This window comes from Lampetra planeri, chromosome 4 (genome assembly GCF_965212315.1).
Source record: "Lampetra planeri chromosome 4, kcLamPlan1.2.h2, whole genome shotgun sequence".
NCBI lineage: Eukaryota > Metazoa > Chordata > Hyperoartia > Petromyzontiformes > Petromyzontidae > Lampetra > Lampetra planeri.
The window spans coordinates 512,923-531,927 of record NC_136110.1 but is presented as its reverse complement, the minus strand read 5'-3'; the positions used below and the strand labels follow the sequence as shown (position 1 = coordinate 531,927).

Here is a 19,005-nt window from a genome sequence, read left to right as displayed (position 1 = left end):
ATCTCGACCGTTCTCGATGGTTCCCTGTCAATCCCGGGACCACGCCTCTTACCCGGGTCCCCATTGGCTGGGGTCCCAATTGGCTGGGCCAATCACTCCTGCTGACATGCCGTGATCACGCCGGCCCCACACTCCCTATCTCAACCCTTATTGGCTACAAGCAGGACCGGCAAGCCAATCCCCCACGTGAACCCACGATAGCTGTTATTACAATAGTAATAATAATGACGACAGCGACCACGTGGTTACCACTGTTTCTGTTCCCCTTTTTTTGCGAATCGGAGCATAAACGATGATCGTGGTGATGACGATACGAATAAAAATGTGGTGGAAGCAACAGGAAGAATAAGTGCCCTGGTGTCTGTGACCTCAGATGAATGGTGGCAGCTGCTTGGGCGCGCTGTGGAATTTGGCGAGAGTGGGGGTTGGAGGCGGCGGCAGCGGCGGCGGTGGTGGTGGTGGTGGCGCTGCAGGGTCTGCGTGGAAGCACGGCGCGAGATTTCCCAGTGGCTCCCTTCTGCAACCCATACACACCCAGTCACACACCCAGTCACACACCCACTCATCAACTCGGACATCCACTCACCCAGTGACCAACTCGTGGACTCACGCACCCACTCACTCACCTACACACACACCCACTCACCTACTCGCCCACTCATCCACTTAACCAGTCACACAGCCACTCACCCAGTCACACAGCCACTCACCCACTGACCAACTCACCTACTCACCCACTCATCCATTCACTCATCCAGTCACACACCCGCTCACTCGCTACACACATACACCCACTCACCAACTCACCTACTCTCACACACTCAACACCCACTCACTTGCCTACTCACTCACCCACTCACCCACCCCGACCCACCTACTTCTCACTCGGTGTACACTGGTGCGTTAGACAGGTGTGGTAGTGCACACCTGTGATTAAGCACTAGAGGTGATGGTGGAAAGATTTGTGAAACTCCCAAACCCTCCTAAGGCTGCAAGGTGGTCAGGATCACGACAGTGGAGCCAGTGGGTTTGCAGACCCGTCTGTGCGGACCCGTGAGTGCTACCCCCTCGTATCCATCCAGCGGCGCTGTCTCCGGGTTCGCTGCTGCCACGTGAAGCCAAACTTCCCTGCATTGAGCATCGAGGCAGTCGGTGGAGTACATCTGCTTTGCAGCCCTGCAGAGCCTGTTGTAGGAATTCCACAATCCTATGGTGGGGCCAAGTCTATCCATAGGACCACCACCGTTGATATCCCCACAAAGTGGTACCACTGGAGGGGGAGAGGAATGATGATGATGATGGGCCGAGTCAAGCCACCCACCGCAAACCTTGAGTTGAACTCACGACCTTCCGACTGCTGCTGCGAGGAGCTGAGCCGCCTGGATAAATATTACTAGTGGGGGGGGGGGGGGGGGCACTTGTGAGTGTTCTCGATGGGGGGTTCATCTGTGGGGTCCGCGAGCCCCCCCGCCACCTGCCTCCCCCTCCCCCCTCAGACACTGGGGGCCGCGCTGGCAGCGATGACGCAGCTCCTCGCGAATGTCTCCACCTCGCATTCCTCGCATGCGGCGGGCGTTTCGGCTGCGCAAGCCGGGGGCGTGCGGTCATCGCCACGCACTCCACTGCTGGATGAAAGCTCTGTCCGCCGTCATGGGGGCGGCGGCGGTTGTTTGAACAAACCTCGCCACGCTGGCCGACGCGGCTTGGTAGATGTCCCCGGTTGAGATGTCGCTCGCCGTCCATGCGGGCCGTGGCCGGGAGTCGAACTCGGGTTTGTTCCGGGCTTCTTCCTCGAGCGCTGCTGTGCCAATTGCTGCACCACAAATCCACCGCAGCTGCAGCCTGACCACTGTGCAGCCCCCCCCCCCACAACTCGGGGTACTCGGTGGGTCCTGGAGAGACCGCGTGGCGCCCCCCCCCCCCACCTTGATTGGCGGGGATGGACAGGGCAGCCTCACTCGGGGTACCAATTTGCGGTGGTACCTCGCCTCTGGTATCTCGCCTCTGGTACCTAGTCCCTGGTACCTAGTCCCTGGTACCTAGTCCCTGGTACCTGCCAGCGCAGCTGCCTTGCCTGTGACTCCACCGTGAAGTCGCCTGTGACGCCACCTTGAAGTCGCCTGTGAGCTCCTCGCTCGAGTTTGGGTTGCGCTGCTCGGGGGGGTCGAGGTCCTCCCCCGAGTCTCCTCGACCCCCAAGTTTTAGTCGTCTTCCTAAAACGCTCTCCCAGTTCTTCTGGGTGGTCCCAGTGCCAAGTGCCACCTTCAACCGCAGGTCAGTCGGTTGACCTCTCTGCCCTTTCTACTCTGAAGGAGGGCCATTGCCCGAAACGTCAGCCCGTTGTGTATGGTGTGTGTTATAAGGCAGCGTTAGCGACGAACGTGGGGAGTGAGTTTTTCGCCACTTGTACAGTTTGTTTATTTGCATTTAGCACTTTCAAACATTCCGCCCGCGTTGTTCCTCGAGGCGAAACGCCTCGGTTCGTCAGGGGCCCCGGGCTGCGGCGCTCTGGTGGGGATCGAGCGCCGCGGGCGATGTCGCCTTCATGCCGGTGTCGTGCCGCGAATCCATCCCCCATGTCAGTGGCATTGTTTCCGATGTGGATCGTCACTGCGGATTTCACGTCGTCAACACCAACAACAACGTGGATGTTGTGCACCGAGCTGCTGCTGCTGCAGCATCGTCGTCTCTGCAATCCGCGTCACTCGCGATCGTCGAGGAGGAGCCGCAGGCGAGCGGCGAAGTCGGGAACCCGGCGGCGATGAACCAGCGCTGACAACGAGTGCCCCAGCTCTGCGGTCCCCTCGATATATTCAGAACATTTTCGGCCAATGAATGAGTTGTTTGTATGTTTGAGAGAACCGGAGCACCCTGAGAAACCCCACGAGTGCGAGGGGGCAACATCCGATCCCGTGCAGAAGGAACAGATGGGTCGTCAATGGACCAAACCCATCGATTTTCATTAAAATTTTTCACACAAAGCAGTTCACGTTGTGTTTGCCGGGTGGTCGGGTGAGTGAGTGAGTGAGTGCAAGTGTCGTAGCTATAGGGGGTGCAGGCGGTACGACTGCACTCGGTCCCAGACGCCGGGCTGTGAGAAGCGGCTCACGGGCGCCCAGGGAACTCGCCGTGCTGCGCCACCGAGTGGCAGCAGCCTGAGAGGGTGGATGAGTTGGCTCCTGGGTGGGTGACGACTGAGTTCGTGACGAGAGTGGTGCCGGCACGAGCGGCAGGCGACACAGACAGCGCCTGCCGCGCACGACGATCGCCCATCCGAGCACCGTCCAGGCTCGCGGCCTGCTTAGCCTCCGAGGTCGGGCACATTCCGGGTGATTAGATGGATGCCATCTTCACTGTGGAGCACGTGCACTGCGGCGACGTCGTGTTACATCACGAGGCGTTGAAGAGTGCCCCGCGGAGCCACGATGGACTTCTGTTCATCTCCAAGTCGCCCTCAATGCGCCCCAACCCCCCCACCCTCGTGTGAGACCTCGGAAGTTCGTACCTCGCTGTTGAGACTGCTCTGTGGGGTGGCCAGCAGATGGCAACACATCGATGGATTCGTGAATCCGTTTGTGCGGAGCTTTTGAGGCGTCGCCCCCTCGTGTGCAGAGCACGCTGCTGGCGCCTCACTCCTCTCGCGCTGTTTGCGTTGTAACTTTCTCACCCGCCCCTACCGCATATGTCTGAAAAAGAGCTTCACATCTCGTCGGATTTCTCCAGGATGAATGAAGATTATAACTCTGATAGTGGTGGTGACGTCGCTACGGCGCTCGTGCCAGGCTAGGTGCACTTTGAGGCCACGCGAAGTGTCGAAGGCTCGGTCCAGCAGGTGCCACGGGTCGACTCAGGCGACCGGCGGATGCCACCGCCCGTGTCCCCCACTGTGCCAACTGCTCACTTTATCCGCCCGGCGCCCCGCTCGTTGTTGTGAGCGTTGTTGTGCACGGAGACGACCCCACCCCGTGAAGGCAGAGAGAGGGAGGGGGGAGCCAGAGGGCTGCTGCCCGCACTCGGGGCAGCCACCGCCGCCGCCGGTGTCTCAGCGGCCGTGCCGGCTCGACCGGTCTCCGGCTCGCAGCGCTCAGAGCCAAACTCCGCGGCGATGACGGAAACAAAACGACGGCGGCGACGACGACGACGAATAAATATCGAGGTGAGTGAGTGAGTGGTGAGGAGGAGCCGGGGGGGGGGGGGGGCTGCGGCCCCCGTGAGGCGGCGCGGGTCGAGGTCACGCCGCAGGAATGAGGCCCCGACCGGTTCGGGGACCAGGGACCCCCTAGAGAGACCCCCTACAGAGACCCCCTAGAGAGACCCCCTACAGAGACCCCTACAGAGACCCCCTACAGAGACCCCTACAGAGACCCCCTACAGAGACCCCCTACAGAGACCCCTACAGAGACCCCCCTAGAGAGACCCCCTACAGAGACCCCTACAGAGACCCCCTACAGAGACCCCCTACAGAGACCCCTACAGAGACCCCCTACAGAGACCCCCTACAGAGACCCCTACAGAGACCCCCTAGAGAGACCCCCTACAGAGACCCCTACAGAGACCCTCTAGAGAGACCCCCTACAGAGACCCCCTACAGAGACCCCCTACAGAGACCCCCTACAGAGACCCCTACAGAGACCCCCTAGAGAGACCCCTACAGAGACCCCCTAGAGAGACCCCCCAGAGAGACCCCCTACAGAGCCCCCTATCCCGCCAGGCACCTTACCCCCCCGCCTCTTCCGTGCACTCTGCAGGCTGCTGCACTCGCCACTGCACCCAGCGGGTGCGCTGCTGCATGTCGAGGCTGAGTCAACCTGCGGCGTCAATCGCAGTGACGTCGGCCGTGGCACAGCGATCGACCTCAGGTCGCCGGGTTCGAAGCGCAGCGCTGCGCTCTGCGCCACCGCTCCCCACGCTGCCTCGCCCGGAGCCCAACCCAGCCCTGCCGCTCGGAGCCCCGAGGGGACCCCACTGGGGCCCCCGGTTTGGACCCCTGCCGCTCCTCGTTAATGAATCTCCCGGGCGTCGTCAATGATTGTCGGGCGCGTGTGGAGGGGGAGGAGCGGGTCCGTGCTGACACGGGGGGGGGGGGGGGTCACGGAGCGAGCGACGCACCCGAGCCAGCGTCACATCAGCGTCCTCGGCGTCAGCAGACATCATCACAGACGACAGCCGTCATCATCACGTGTAGTTACTCCACTCATCGTTCAGTAAAGCACACGGTTATAATCATCAAATAGTAACCGCAATCATCATCAATTACCATCATCAACGCTGACAACCACTACCACCGCCTCCATCGTCACCACCACCACAATCGACCTCTTCTCCACCACTGAAACACGAGGAGCGACCAGCACAATCCTCCTCCTCCTCCTGCTCTGCGTGGCTCCTCCGTGCCCAGTCGCTCCTTTCCCTGCGGCCGCCGCGTGGCAGCTCGGCAGGAGATGGCTCCACGTGCCGCTCCCCAGCGCCTCCTCCTCCTCCGCGCCTCCGCGGCGCGACCCCCGCTGCTGCTGCTGCTTCTTGTCGCGTGGCTCAGCTCGGTGCGCGCGGTGCCATTGTCCGAGGACGGAGGCGACTACCACAACCACCACAACCTCTCCAACTCGGCGGCGGCGGCGGCGTCGTGGTCGCCGTCGTTCGTCCACCACGACTACGAGGCGATGGTGCGCGCACTCAGGGCCGTGGCGTCGCGCTGTCCCGACGTTTCGCGCCTCTACTCCATCGGGCAGAGCGCGCAGGGCCGCCACCTCTACGCGATGGAGATGAGCGACAATCCGGGCACACACGAAGTCGGTGGGTGACGGGGGTGGGTGGGTGGGGGGGGTCCCGACTGCACCGACACAGATCACGGACCTTGACCCTGTGGCCCCTGAAGCCTCAACTGGGATCTCCAGCGCATGACCTGACCCGGACTGTGACCTCGTCCCCTGACCCCTAACGCTAAACCCTGACCCCGTAAACCGAACCCTGAATCCCGAATCCTACCACTGACCGGTGACCCCAATACCGACCCCCGACCTCCCTCACCGCGAGACGCAGAGCTCTGGACGATTAAGTTGTTGCTCATGGAGTGGTTGGTGTTGCTGTGGGTATTTAGTAGTTGTTGACTTTGGTTGTTGTTGATGTCGTAGCGACGTTGTTGGTGTTTATGTTGTTGATATTGCGGCTGCTGATGTTGCTCCGTGCTGCCGTGGGCATGCGAGTCCCGGTCGGAGTGTGAGTGGATGAGTGAGACAAAGGCGGCCGGGCGTGGTGCTGGTCACCCACCCCCTCGCGTGCCGTGCCGGTCTTCATAGGTGCTCGCTAACAGTACTTGCCCCAACAGTCTGTTAAGGCTATACGGGGGGGGGTATTTGTATCTAATGCGTGTGTTGAATATGTGTGAGTGTTGAAAGTTTGTGTGGTGAATGTGTGTGTGGTGAATGTGAGTGGTGAATGTGTGTGTATGTTGTGTGTGTGTGTGAGTGGTGAATGTGTGAGTGGTGGATGTGTGAGTGGTGAATGTGTATTCTTTGAAACGCATCTGGATTATTGCCAAACTCCCCACCCCGCCAACCTCCCTCGTGTTTGGTTTTCATAACTTTTTGTTTAGGGATAATATTGACTTTACGTAAAAAAACATTTCAATCAATAGAGGCTTTTTAAAGAGAAGTATTCCCGTACGGATGATCAAAAAAGTCCAACGCCTTCATCCTAACACCCTAGACTTATACGATTGGTGAAGTAAGTACTGTATTGGCCTTCTGCACAGCATATTCGTTCTAAACACACAGGCAGCCCTGTGTGATTGATTGCTGGTAATTCTCGTGACATTTTTGTCTTTACATTATGATGACATCATTCATGACTTTGTCACAGCGAAAGCTAATGAGCGATTAGTGTTTTATGAATTTACCTTGAGTCTAATACATTTGTTCATTTTACGTCGATAAATAAGTAAACATGTTTGATTATTTAATACTTTTTTTCTCCAATATGTCATACATACTTGGGCTGCTCTCTCCTATTCGCCTTGGGCCCCTCATAGCCTCAACCCGGCCCTGGTTACAGGCAGCCACGTGCAGCACAGCGACAGCCACCACAACCACCACCACCACAGCCACCACCACAACCACCACCACAACCACCACCACAACCACCATCACCACAGCCACCACCACCACCAACCACCACCACCACAACCACCACCACCAACCACCACAACCACCAAAAAAACCTACAAAGACCTCTGCGTGGCCTGAACAGACTGTTGGATCAAGTGATGTTAGTGAGCAGCACCTATGGAGGCCGGTACGGCACACGAGGGGGTGGGTGGCCAGAACCACGCCCAGCCGCCTTTGTCTCCCCAGTAGGGATGTTTACACAGCGCACCAGCTACTCATTTGAGGCTGAGTCGACTTAGGGGAGGTTCCATGACCGGTTCGGATATTCGTCACCGGTGTTGACCGTGAGCGGGAATGGAACGCGGGTCGCTGGGTTCATAGCGCAGCGTAGCGCTACCCGCTACACCACCGCTCCCCACCACCACCACCAACGCCGCCGCCGTCGCCGCGTGGCTCGCGACTCACGCCGGTGCCATCCACGCCGAGCCACCCGGGAGGCGCTGGGAACTTGCTCCCGCGGAGCCAGCAGGGCGAGCGGCACGCAGGGCCCCGTTCCAGCACCGCACGCCTCCTCCTACGTCAGACGCCGCGCCTAAACCGGCGCAGGAAGCCTCCGCCACCTTCGGAAGTGCTCCTCCGCCATCCCGGCAGCGGCCACAGCGACCCGCGGGCGTCACCGAAGCTCGGCACCTCGTGCAGCGCGCATCTCACCACGGGGCTCGCCGCAGCCATCGGCGAGACCTCCCTCACGCTTTGCCCGAACATCTCCTCACGCCCTCCCCTCACTCCTGCCACGACGATGGAGGTCTTCCTCGCCCTGACCCAAGCTCCCCTCTGGACACCCCGACCGCTACGTCGGTGACGCACCAATTAATTACCGCCGTCTGTGCCCCCCCCCCGCCTCAGGCGAGCCGGAGTTCAAGTACGTGGGCAACATGCATGGCAATGAGGCGCTGGGCCGCGAGCTGCTGCTGCACCTGCTGCACCACCTGTGCAGCGAGCACCGGCGCGGCGCGGCGCGCGTCCAGCGCCTGCTGCGCTCCACGCGCATCCACGTGCTGCCCACCATGAACCCCGATGGGTACGAGGTGGCGGCCGCACAGGTGAGGGGGGGAGGGAGAGGGATGGAGTTGCGGGGTCTGTTGCGATGTTTACACAGAAGGCCCGGGACCAGTGCAGAGAATCGTCACTGGCAGTGGCCGTGAGCAGGAATCGAACTCGGGTTTGCGGCTTCGTAGCGCAGCGCGCGCCTGTCTCGCGTACTTCATGCCGGCGTGCGTGACCCGTGGCACGCGACGCTCCGTCGCCGTTAAAACCTCCACGCTCCCCCGTTACGGCGTGCAACCCCGCAGAGCCAGGGCGCCGAGGCCCACTGGTACACGGACGGGCGAGGGAACGCGCGCGGCGTGGACCTCAACCGCGACTTCCCCGACCTCACGGCCGTCTTCTACCAGCACGAGCGCGGGGGGGGCCCCAACCACCACCTCGCGCTCCCCAGCGGCTGGCATGCCCAGGTGCGCGCCTCCGGGCGGGGGGCTCTGGGGTCAAGAGGTCACGGGACCGTGGCGAGGGCGCCTCGTTGGGAGGTCACGAGGTCGAGAGGTTGCAGTCACGGGAGGGGGGGGGGGCATGACCCGGTCACGTGAGTTGTGACTTTGGACTGTGAGGTCGAGATGACCTTTTGGGTCAAGGTCGATAAGTAAGTGCGTCCACAGGTGTGCAGTATGGAGGTGTCCAGGGGAGCGGGTGCACGGACGTGCAGGCGTGTATTCACCCTCATCGGGACTCATCAGCGTGGTGGCGTTTGCTGCGGCCACGAGCCGCTGGGATCCGCGTGCGTGGGGAGGCCTCACGCCCTTTCGCCCTGGGGACCCCCATTGGCTTCCCGGTCGAGTTCTGACAACAATCTCTCTCGCCGTCCGCACACACACGTTTTACTGAACGTCGGCGGACGGGCACGGAGCGGGCCGACCGCGTGGTTCCCGCTCCCCCCTCACCCCCCGGCCCCCGTCCCCTTTCCGTCCAGGTGCAGCCGGAGACGCGCGCCGTCATCCGCTGGTTGCGGCAGCACAACTTCGTGCTGTCGGCGAACCTGCACGGCGGAGCCGTGGTGGCCAACTACCCGTTCGACAAATCGCGGCGCGGCCGCCAGCCGCTGCCCTCGCGGCTCCACCACTACGCGGGCACCCCCGACGACCCGCTCTTCCGCCACGTGAGCGCAGAGACAAACCCCCCCTCCCCCCGGATAGCCTTCATGGGCTGTGGGGCAGTGCTGTTAGCGAGCAGCAGCAGCAGCAGCAGCAGCCCTGTGACGGCCATCACGGCGTGGCACCTACTAGGTGGTGGGGGGGAGCGGGTGGTCAGCGCCACACACGTCTTCCCAATGGTGATGTTTACACATTAGGTACAAATTTAAGGCTGAGTCAACCTAATGGAGGCTCAAAACCAGGTCAAATATTCCTCACTATCATTAGTCGCCGTTTTTTGTAGCGTGGTGCGCTAACCACTGTGCCACCCGCCGCTCCCCACAAGCTCACACACAGCTGCACACGCAACTGCACAGATCCGTGTCCACACGTTTGAGGCCGTGCCGTTTCACGCAGCTCGCCATCACGTATTCCTACGCGCACGGGTGGATGCACACGGGGACCAACTGCGGGGACTACTTTCCTGACGGCATCACCAACGGCGCCAGCTGGTACTCGCTGAGCGGGGGTAAGGATCGTCATCAACATCAACATCACCACCATAATGATGAACGACATCAACCACATCACCAACATCAGCATCACAATCAACATCAACACCATCACTATCTTACTCATTACTATACCATGAAGCACATATCACCTGTGCCGGGTACTCAGGGGGTACTCACTCACCTGTGCCAGACTACTCAGGGGGTACTCACTCACCTGTGCCAGGTATGCAGGACTTTAACTACCTGCACTCGAACTGCTTTGAGGTGACACTGGAGCTGAGCTGTGAGAAGTTCCCCCAAGCGCAGGAGTTGGCACGCGAGTGGCAGGCCAACCGCGAGGCACTGCTCTCCTTCATCGAGCAGGTGGGCACCACCACCCACACCGCGCACACCACTCGCGCTACCTGCAACACCACCACCACCCGCACCACCCACACCACTGGTGACCACCCACACCACTCGCGCTACCTGCACCACCACCCGCACCACCCGCACTACCCGCACGACTCGCACCCCCACCTCACCACCATCGCTCACAGATGAAAACAGGTGAGCCGCGAGGCTACCGTCGACGATGACCACGAATGATCAATGATGACCCCTGATGGTCGCTGACTGGACGCTTTGGCGTTGGTGGCGGTGCAGGTTCACCGCGGAGTGAAGGGGGTGGTGCGGGGGGTGGGGGGGGTCGCGCTGCCCGGGGCCCAAATCTCCGTGGCCGGGATCGCTCATGACATCACAGCAGGTGAGACACGCAAACACCGCAACCGCCGCTTCAGAATGACTGTGTGTAACGCACGTGACGTCACTCCATGTCGACCAGCCCCCCTCATTAATAATCATGAACAGGTGACGTGGTCATCCCCCCTCCATCAATAATTAGCGGGTGACGTCACTCCACATGGGGGGGCAAGGCGCCTCCTCCAACCTCCTCGGCGTCAACTTACAACCCTCACTACAAAGGCAGAACCCTCACGTCACGTGATCTTCGTAACGCTGTTGAGACATCAAAGTAAAAATGACGTCATGATGAACAAGGGATTATAACCTTAAAATGAAATAGGTCTGTGTCACCGCGCCCTTACAAATTGCACGCGCATTGATGCAGTGAATATCACGTCGCGGGCTGCTTTTCGCTTGCAAATTTCAGATTTACTGCAATACACCCGTCCTTGGACGGGCAAAAGGCTAGTCACAGATTAAAGACAACCACCACAACAACCACAACATCATCACTACATTCACTGCAACTTTTCGCACCACCGATTCGCGCGGTTGGCTACGTACGGCGCGAAAAAAGTTCAACATACATGAATACGTAGTGTTGTAATCACAATAACCATCGCGAGGATAGAGAGACAGACACAGGGATACAGAAAGAGGGACATGTACCCCCACGCAGGGACACAGACCCCTGGTGTGGGAGTTCTCCCCGGGGTGGTCACGATGTCGTGTGTCCCCGCAGGGACGGACGGGGACTACTTCCGACTGCTGCTGCCCGGCGTCTACACGCTGAGCGCATCGGCCGCGGGCCACCTCACCGCCACCGCGGACGCCATCGTCACGGACAGCGAACCCAGCGAGGCATGCAAACACACACACACACAGATCCCTCAGGGAGCCTGCACAGGCTGTTGGGGCAAGTTCTGCGAGTGGGTATCACCTACGATGGCCGGCATTGATGCTCAAGGGGGTGGGTGGCCAGCACTACACCCGGCCGTCTTTGCCTTCCCAGCGCTGATGTTTACACACCATAGTATGGACTAAGTTTAAAAGTGAGTCGACCTAGAGGAGGCCCTGGACCATTTTAGATATTCATCATCAGCGGTGTTGTTAGCTCTGAGTGGGAATCGAACCCGGGTCACTTGGTTCATAGTGCAGCGCACTAATCACTGCACCACCGCTTCCCACACATGCACACAAGCACACTAACACGTGAATGCCTGACCGCCTGGGTAGAAACACGGACGCATTCCACAGAGCACAGTGCTGAGACATGAGTTCAATCATTCACGGAGGTTATGAAATCACGACGACCGCCACTGCCCTTACCAGGCATGCCGAGAGGAAGCTTGCGGGGCCGCAATGTGGTTTCAGAATGGGTTGGTTCTGGACGGACGCGATTTTCTTCGTCCATCTGCTACAGCAGAGGTGTAGGGAATTTCAACAGGAATTACATCAATGCTTTATTGACCTGGTCAAGCCCTATCATACCATCAGTAGGCCAGGGATCTTGGTTATTCTTCATTCTATTAGGGTCCCTTACGCTCTGCTCACAATCATTAAGGGCCTTCATGATGGTGGGCAGGCCAGGTTAAAGCTGCGTGGCCGGGAGTTGGCTCGAGAAGAGGCAGATGTAGAGCTGAGTGGACTTGCCGAAGACCGATCAAAGCAGTGTCAAGATTGGCCTCTATGGAGGAGGCTAGTGAAGGACGCGACTGGGTGACTAGGCAGTTTGAGGCAGTCGGCCTCCAGCAATAACGGAGGGCAGAGGTGTGATGCTCACAACAACGAGCAGAGCACCAGGCAGATAAAACACAGCAAGTTCACACAGTGGGGAGCACAGTTGGTGTATGTGCCAGTCATCTTAGTCAGTTAACCCATGGCACCTGGGTCTGTTCCGTGACCTCTTGCCAGCGTGCTTTCGACACTTCACATGGCCTCAAAGTGCATGGCACAAGCACCGTGGTGACGGCACTGCCACTAAGTGGTGAACGGCGGTTGTCGCTATTGTGTGCGTGTAGTTGTGTCCGTACACCTAACACGATGCGTGTACACGTGTGTGTGCTCCTTCTGCTCAGGTTGATTTCCATCTGGAGCCTCTTCCAGCACGTGAGAAGTCGTCATCGTCCTCGGCTTCAGAAGATTGAGAGGCTCAGCAACACAAAGCCGACCTAGAGGAAGCCAAAATCGGAGTTACGGGGTCAGGCTGGGAGGTGTGGGGTTGGGGGCACGGGAAGAGACAAAGGGGGTCAGTGTTGCCAATTCGGTGATTGTTGCTGTAAATTTGAGTTACTTTTTTGGGTTCCCCAATCACATTTTATCAAATCGACAAATCTTGAGACTGAGCGACAACATGATGCAGGGTGGGGAGCGATTCCAGTGTGTGTGTCCATAACCCTGTGCCAGGTCACCCTGTGCCAGGTCACTCTGTGCCAGGTCAATCTGTGCCAGGTCAATCTGTGCCACGTAGGGGTCGACCGAACGTTAATAATTTACTTTCGGCCGAAACTGAAGCCGAAAACGAAAGTTGAACTTCACTTTCGACTGCGACCGAAACAGAAAGGTATATAACCGAAGTTACCGAACACAAGATTTATGAAATATGTCATGATGCAATGCTACTTTAATTAAAAAGAAATCTAGAACTAATCATTCAAAGCCTGCAGTAAGAGTCGCTAAATATCAAATATTTAGATGTTACTTACTTAGGAATTATATCCAAACAAACAAATGTTGTAGTTAAGAAACAACAGTTTTTCCGCATTCTTGCCCAGCAGGTTGCTGCTGCGTCTTGCTTTGATCAGAATCGACTTTAGTGAAGTGATCCCACACCGTGTGTTTCGACATTCTTCACGGTGATTAACTGCTCCGTTTATTAACTTTAATTTTCTACTTCACTCAGATTCGTAATTTCGTTATCACTAATTTGATACGGAACTATTAACTAACTGAATATCAATATTGTCAGACTTCGAATCTCGGTATCAACACGCGTGTAGACTGAAGCGAACGCAACACATCAGCCAAGGCGGGCAGGCGGCTGGACACAGACAACAGAGAGGCACTTTGTTGTCGTCCCGCCAGAGAGACTCCACCCACGGATGTAGATGCAGGCTGCCGTCTGTTGACCGGTCGTATCTACATTAGCAGACCGTGCTAGCGGCTGTAACCTCGCTCCCAAGCTGCTGCTGCTGACGTGTGTGTGTTTGCAGACTATCGCATAGGATTGCCGAGCGCCGATAGACGTAGCACGAGCGTTATATTCTAAAAATAGATCTTCGGTTGACCACTGAAAATCAGTTCTAGATTTGAAGTTTTCGTGACTGCAAGGATCCATACTCTTTGGTTTTTTCGGTATTTATTACTGTAGCGTAATTTTGCTGGAGCGATTACACCTGACGCCGGATGCTTGTGTTGCTTCCGAAACGTCGTGATTTAATTTAGTTGTTTTATTTTTATTTTGTTTTCACCTACGTGACTTTACCGAAAAAAACAAAGAGTATGGACCGAAAATCAATATCAGTTTCGGCCGAAACCGAAACCAGACCGAAAGTGAAAAATGGACTTTCGGCCGAAATCGAAAGTTTGCCGAAAGAGGCCATTTGCCAAATTTCGGCGCCGAAATCGAATTTCGGTCGGCCTCTAGTGCCAAATCACCCTGTGCCAAGTCACCCTGTGAAAAGTCACCATGTGTGATTTTCCCTCTCACTACTTTTCACACTGTACAGCGACATTCTTGTCAGTTTGGTGACTCTCACCTCTCACGTGACACTCACACTGCCAGGCCAAGCGGCCTTCACCACAGCCCGTGTCTCAAGTCACCCGCGGTGGCTAGGAGATGTTAACTCCCTCGCCCAGTATACAGGAGGCCGTGGGTTCGATCCCCACCCTTACGCCTGCTGCTGCCGCTGTGTATTTGGAGTTTAAAGTTCTCCCCGTGGTCGCGGAGATTTCTCTCCAGGTCCTCTCGGTTTGCCCTCCACATTTAGAATCAACATGCGTTAAGAGTCAACATTTTCACGTGACAAGCCACTTCGTTGAGTTATCATTTGCGGCCAGGTTGCTTCTAAAGAATAGCTATGTAGCTCAGTGGGCCTTGCCCGGTTAAATAAATAGTCGTAGTCGCCACTGAGAAGCCTGGGCCAATGGAGGCAATTCCACATTCCCATGGAGGAGGCAACAGGCGATCAGTGTGGACTTCTTCCAACAAAGCGGTGCTCGTTTGTGTTTGGGCATCCGAGTCTCGGGCTCGCTGCCGTCCCCCAGCCCCAGTCGCCACGTGGATCGCGCCTCCCACGTGGAGCTGTCTCTGTGTCTCCCACGCAGAGCTGTCTCTGTGTCTCCACGTGGAGCTGTCTCCCACGTGGAGCTGTCTCTCATGTCGAGCTGTCTCCCACGTGGAGCTGTCTCTGTGTCTCCCACGTGGAGCTGTCTCCACGTGGAGCTGTCTCCCACGTGGAGCTGTCTCCCACGTGGAGCTGTCTCTCATGTCGAGCTGTCTCCCACGTGGAGCTGTCTCTGTGTCTCCCACGTGGAGCTGTCTCCACGTGGAGATGTCTCCCACGTGGAGCTGTCTCCACGTGGAGATGTCTCCCACGTGGAGCTGTCTCCACGTGGATCGTGTCTCCCACGTGGAGCTGTCTCCACGTGGAGCTGTCTCCACGTGTCCCCCACCCCCGCTCCTCGCCCCCGCTCCGTCTGTAAGGGGACGACGCTGATCTAATAAACAACACGAAGCCGTGGGCGGACATCGCCAACGCGCACTCGCCGTGGCTGAGGGGAGTGGGCGCCGTCTGTGCGGCGTGACCCAGGCGGAGATTTGGGGAAACTCGGAGAGATCAACTTGACAAGCCACGTCCTGTAGACCCATCACTGCCGACTGCCCGGAGCTAATTCGTACCCCAATGTAAGAACTGTTCATCAGGAAACTTGTTTTAGATGTCATTCTCCTCAGGCCCCAAATGCAGTTTTCAAGTCTTACCGCCACTCTGTCTATCTACTGGCCTCTCTACATGCCATGAAGAAGGGCAATTGCCCGAAACGTCACCGATTTTATATTTTAACCCCATTGCAACCTCATTTGCCAGTAGCAAAATTTGATAATTGGTTTTTTACCCTTTTATCTGGCAAAAAAACTGACACATTTTTTTTTTTACAAGGAATCATGTTTGCATTGATCACAATACCTGCGGTCGGAATGCAAACAAAAACACAACTCTGATCATGATATGCACTGTCCTTGAAGTTGATTGGTCCACACTCGAGACAGCTTTTCTTAGAGCCTAGTCTCACATGGTGTTGGACCAGATGACGCCAAAAGGTGCATTCCGACTGCAGGTATTGTGGCCAATGCAAACATGATTCCTCGTAAAAAAAAGTGTCAGTTTTGTTGCCAGATAAAAGGGTAGAAAAACAATTATCATTTTATATTTGTACTGTAACATTGCGAGGGGGAGAGAATTTAAAGCGCTTTGCCCCCCCCCCCCACTCGGTGACGTCACCATCCGAATCCATTTCCCGCGCTTTGGCCGCGTCACGTGGCCGCTGTTCCCTCAGGGACGGCGCGCGCCACCGTCTCCACGGCAACGGGGCGCGCCATGGAGGAGGGAGGAGTTTCGGATCATCTCCACCAATCACGCGGCGAAGCCGCCACGTGCCCTCCCCGTCACGTGGCGGGTGTTGGCCAATCCGTGCGCGCGCGAGAGACGGTGGTAGCCGCGAGACAACGGCAAGAACCACCACAACTACACCAATACAACAAACACCACCAATACAACCACCACAGATACCACAATAACTACACCAATACCACAACAACGACACCACAACTACACCACCAATATAGCAACACCAATACCACCACAGGGACCACTGCTGCACAAGGAGAGCCATCAACACCTCACCACGCGGCACTCCCACACCGCGCAGTTCTGCCGCTTGGCGGTGCAGCAGCAGCAGCGGAGGAGGCGGCGGCGCGTCTCGCAGGGAGATGTTCAAGGAGGTGCTGCCCAAGCAAGGTGAGGAGAGGCCCGCGGGGAGCGCTCAGCCGCTCATCCCCTGGGCCGAGGGACCCCGCCTCTAGTCGTGTCTCCAGCGGTGTGTGGGGGCTCTACGTTCACAGCACCCCACTCTGCTCGCCACCATTGCTAGAGAGGGGTTTATCCGCCTCTTGCACGCTCATCCGATTTGCTGGCACGGTACCGGGTCGGAACCCTCGAGGCTTAATCCCCCCGTGGCATCCGGTGCCGAGAGTTGTCCGATGCGGAGGTCGCGGTTCCGAGTCATGGTGTCGCAGCGTGCGTGTGTCGCCCCCTGTCTGTCCGCCTGTCTGTCTGTGGCGGAGCAGGGCAGCTGTCCGTGGAGGGCTCCCCGAGTCTCGCCATGTGCAAGCCCAAGCTGCTGCCCCTCAAGTCGCTCACGCTCGAGCGCATGGAGCAGCTGCAGCGCGACGCGCAGCAGGAGGTGCGCAGCGCTCAGCAGCAAGAGCAGCAACAGGAACAGCAGAAGCAGCAGCAGGAGCAGCAGCAAGAGGAGCAGCAGAAGCAAGAGGAGGAGCAGCAGGAAGAGCAGAGCGAGCAGCAGCAGTAGCAGCAGCATGATGAAGGAGCAAGAGCAGGAGCAGCAGCAAGAGCAGCAGCAGGAAGAGTAGAGCCAGTAGTAGCAGCAGCAGGAGCAGCAACAATAAGAGCAGAGCGAGCAGCAGTAGTAGCAGCAGCAACAGTAGCAGAAGCAACAGCAGCAGCAGGAAGAGCAGAGCGAGCAGCAGCAGTAGCAGCAGCATGATGAAGGAGCAAGAGCAGCAGCAGGAGCAGCAGCAAGAGCAGCAGCAGGAAGAGTAGAGCCAGTAGTAGCAGCAGGAGCAGCAACAATAAGAGCAGAGCGAGCAGCAGCAGCAACAGTAGCAGAAGCAACAGCAGCAGCAGGAAGAGCAGAGCGAGCAGCAGCAGGAGCACGATGGAGGAGCAAGAGTGGCAGCAGGAGGATGAGCCGCAAGCGTGTGGCAGAGCAGACCGAGAGTCTGTCATCCCGACCGGGAGCTCCCTCTCGTGACGCTATCTCAGAGTTCACGATCTTTACACGATTGGCGTTTGCTCGAGCAAAACGACGTCGTTGCTGTACGGTAAAAGGATGATGTTGAACCCAGTGACCGACTCGTATTGAAGGTTAACACAAACACACCCAGGCTGCTTGTCATGAGCTGGCCCAACACGTTTGAAACGTATTTGTGAGAGACAAATCCTTTACAGATATCAAGGGCAGTGCGTGAGCACACTGGTGGCGTTGCTACTGCACTGACGCGCCAGGGATGCCATGCCAGCGATATTCAAATGTGTTCTCCTTAACTGAGGTTACACCTCGTGTTGGGCGGCCTAGCACACGCAGCCTGGCTAATGCAGCTACCACGCAGCTACCTGGGCCGCGTTTCCCCGCAGGTGGTGTTGGTAACACGAGGCCGCACTGGCATCCGGCGGCGAGTGAGCAAATCCCGCTTGCCCAGCCGGCCGCACGACGCCGTGGGGCTGCATAGCAGCGCCTGGATCTTGCGAGGATTTGGGGCGGAGGTGTTGGTCACCGTGGCCATTGTGGGGTGACCGGTCCTCGCTGGCAGGCGTCCAGTCGCTGTTGCCTTGGCTGATGGGGATTTAATTGGGGTGGGGTGATTCGTAGCTCACTGCACTTGGCCGGTCAGCACTGGCCATGTTCAGGGGTTGTTTATCGACTTCAAGTCGATGTTAATAAACCCGGATGTAAACGTCGACTTCTGACTATTCTCACGCATATTTACCCAGGAAAGCCCCACTGGGTCTCACCACTTTTGCAGGAGAACCCTGCCAAGTGTTTGCAGTAGCGATCGATGATTGTCATCGTAATCCCAGTTGAATAATTTGCAGGTATTTTTTTCAGCACTGGCATGTTTGGCCAATACCACTTCTGCTGCGTGTGGGTGTTTAGCTATGCGAGTAAACCCATGTAGAACAGAAGGACATACTAACAATTTTTGACTGCACCAGCTGACGTTATGGGCTTGGCGACGCCGCCAGATTGGTGCGTGGTGGCTGCAGAATCTCGTGGCTAACTTCCGGCCGTGTGTGCCCCCTCCTCCGCTGCGGTCTGTGTGCTCCATCTCTGTGCAATGCTCTCATGAGGATGTCGATTCGTGTTTTCCTTGGGCCTCCTTTTGCGCCTTGTTGCCTCGATGTGTCCAAACACACAAGGACAGGAATCTGCTGAAGGATGTTTATTAATGTCGTCTAAGTTAACACACGAGCGTTTAAGGACAATGTACTGCAATGCTTGTGTTGACCACCAGAGGGCGACCGTCCTGTTAATCGCTCACGAGGAGAAGCCGGGTCTCGTAAGAGGTCATGGTCAAACCGGTTTTTGCCGAGGGAAAATAAAACAACCATCGTGGTGTTTGTGGTGAGAATACCTTTTTGCGAGCTGGGTTTTCACTCTAAAGTGTAAAGGGGCATGAGA

At 57.4% G+C, this 19,005-nt stretch overlaps 2 protein-coding genes across 2 annotated transcripts; both read left to right on the top strand.

Moving 5' to 3' along the window:
* The first annotated feature begins 5,094 nt into the window (after window positions 1–5,094).
* LOC144717518 (carboxypeptidase N catalytic chain-like) lies at window positions 5,095–17,102 on the top strand. Its single transcript, XM_078592907.1, has 9 exons — window positions 5,095–5,793; window positions 8,010–8,206; window positions 8,456–8,617; window positions 9,130–9,315; window positions 9,707–9,818; window positions 10,028–10,167; window positions 10,450–10,549; window positions 11,270–11,388; window positions 12,606–17,102. Exons 1-9 carry the CDS (start codon window positions 5,442–5,444, stop codon window positions 12,672–12,674), a joined length of 1,437 nt encoding a protein of 478 aa, XP_078449033.1. The 5' UTR covers window positions 5,095–5,441; the 3' UTR covers window positions 12,675–17,102.
* Window positions 16,209–18,957, top strand: BBIP1 (BBSome interacting protein 1). The gene is made up of 2 exons (XM_078592908.1): window positions 16,209–16,544; window positions 16,874–18,957. The coding sequence occupies exons 1-2, from the start codon at window positions 16,517–16,519 to the stop codon at window positions 17,113–17,115; spliced, it is 270 nt and encodes an 89-aa protein (XP_078449034.1). The 5' UTR covers window positions 16,209–16,516; the 3' UTR covers window positions 17,116–18,957.
* The last annotated feature ends 48 nt before the right edge of the window (window positions 18,958–19,005 follow it).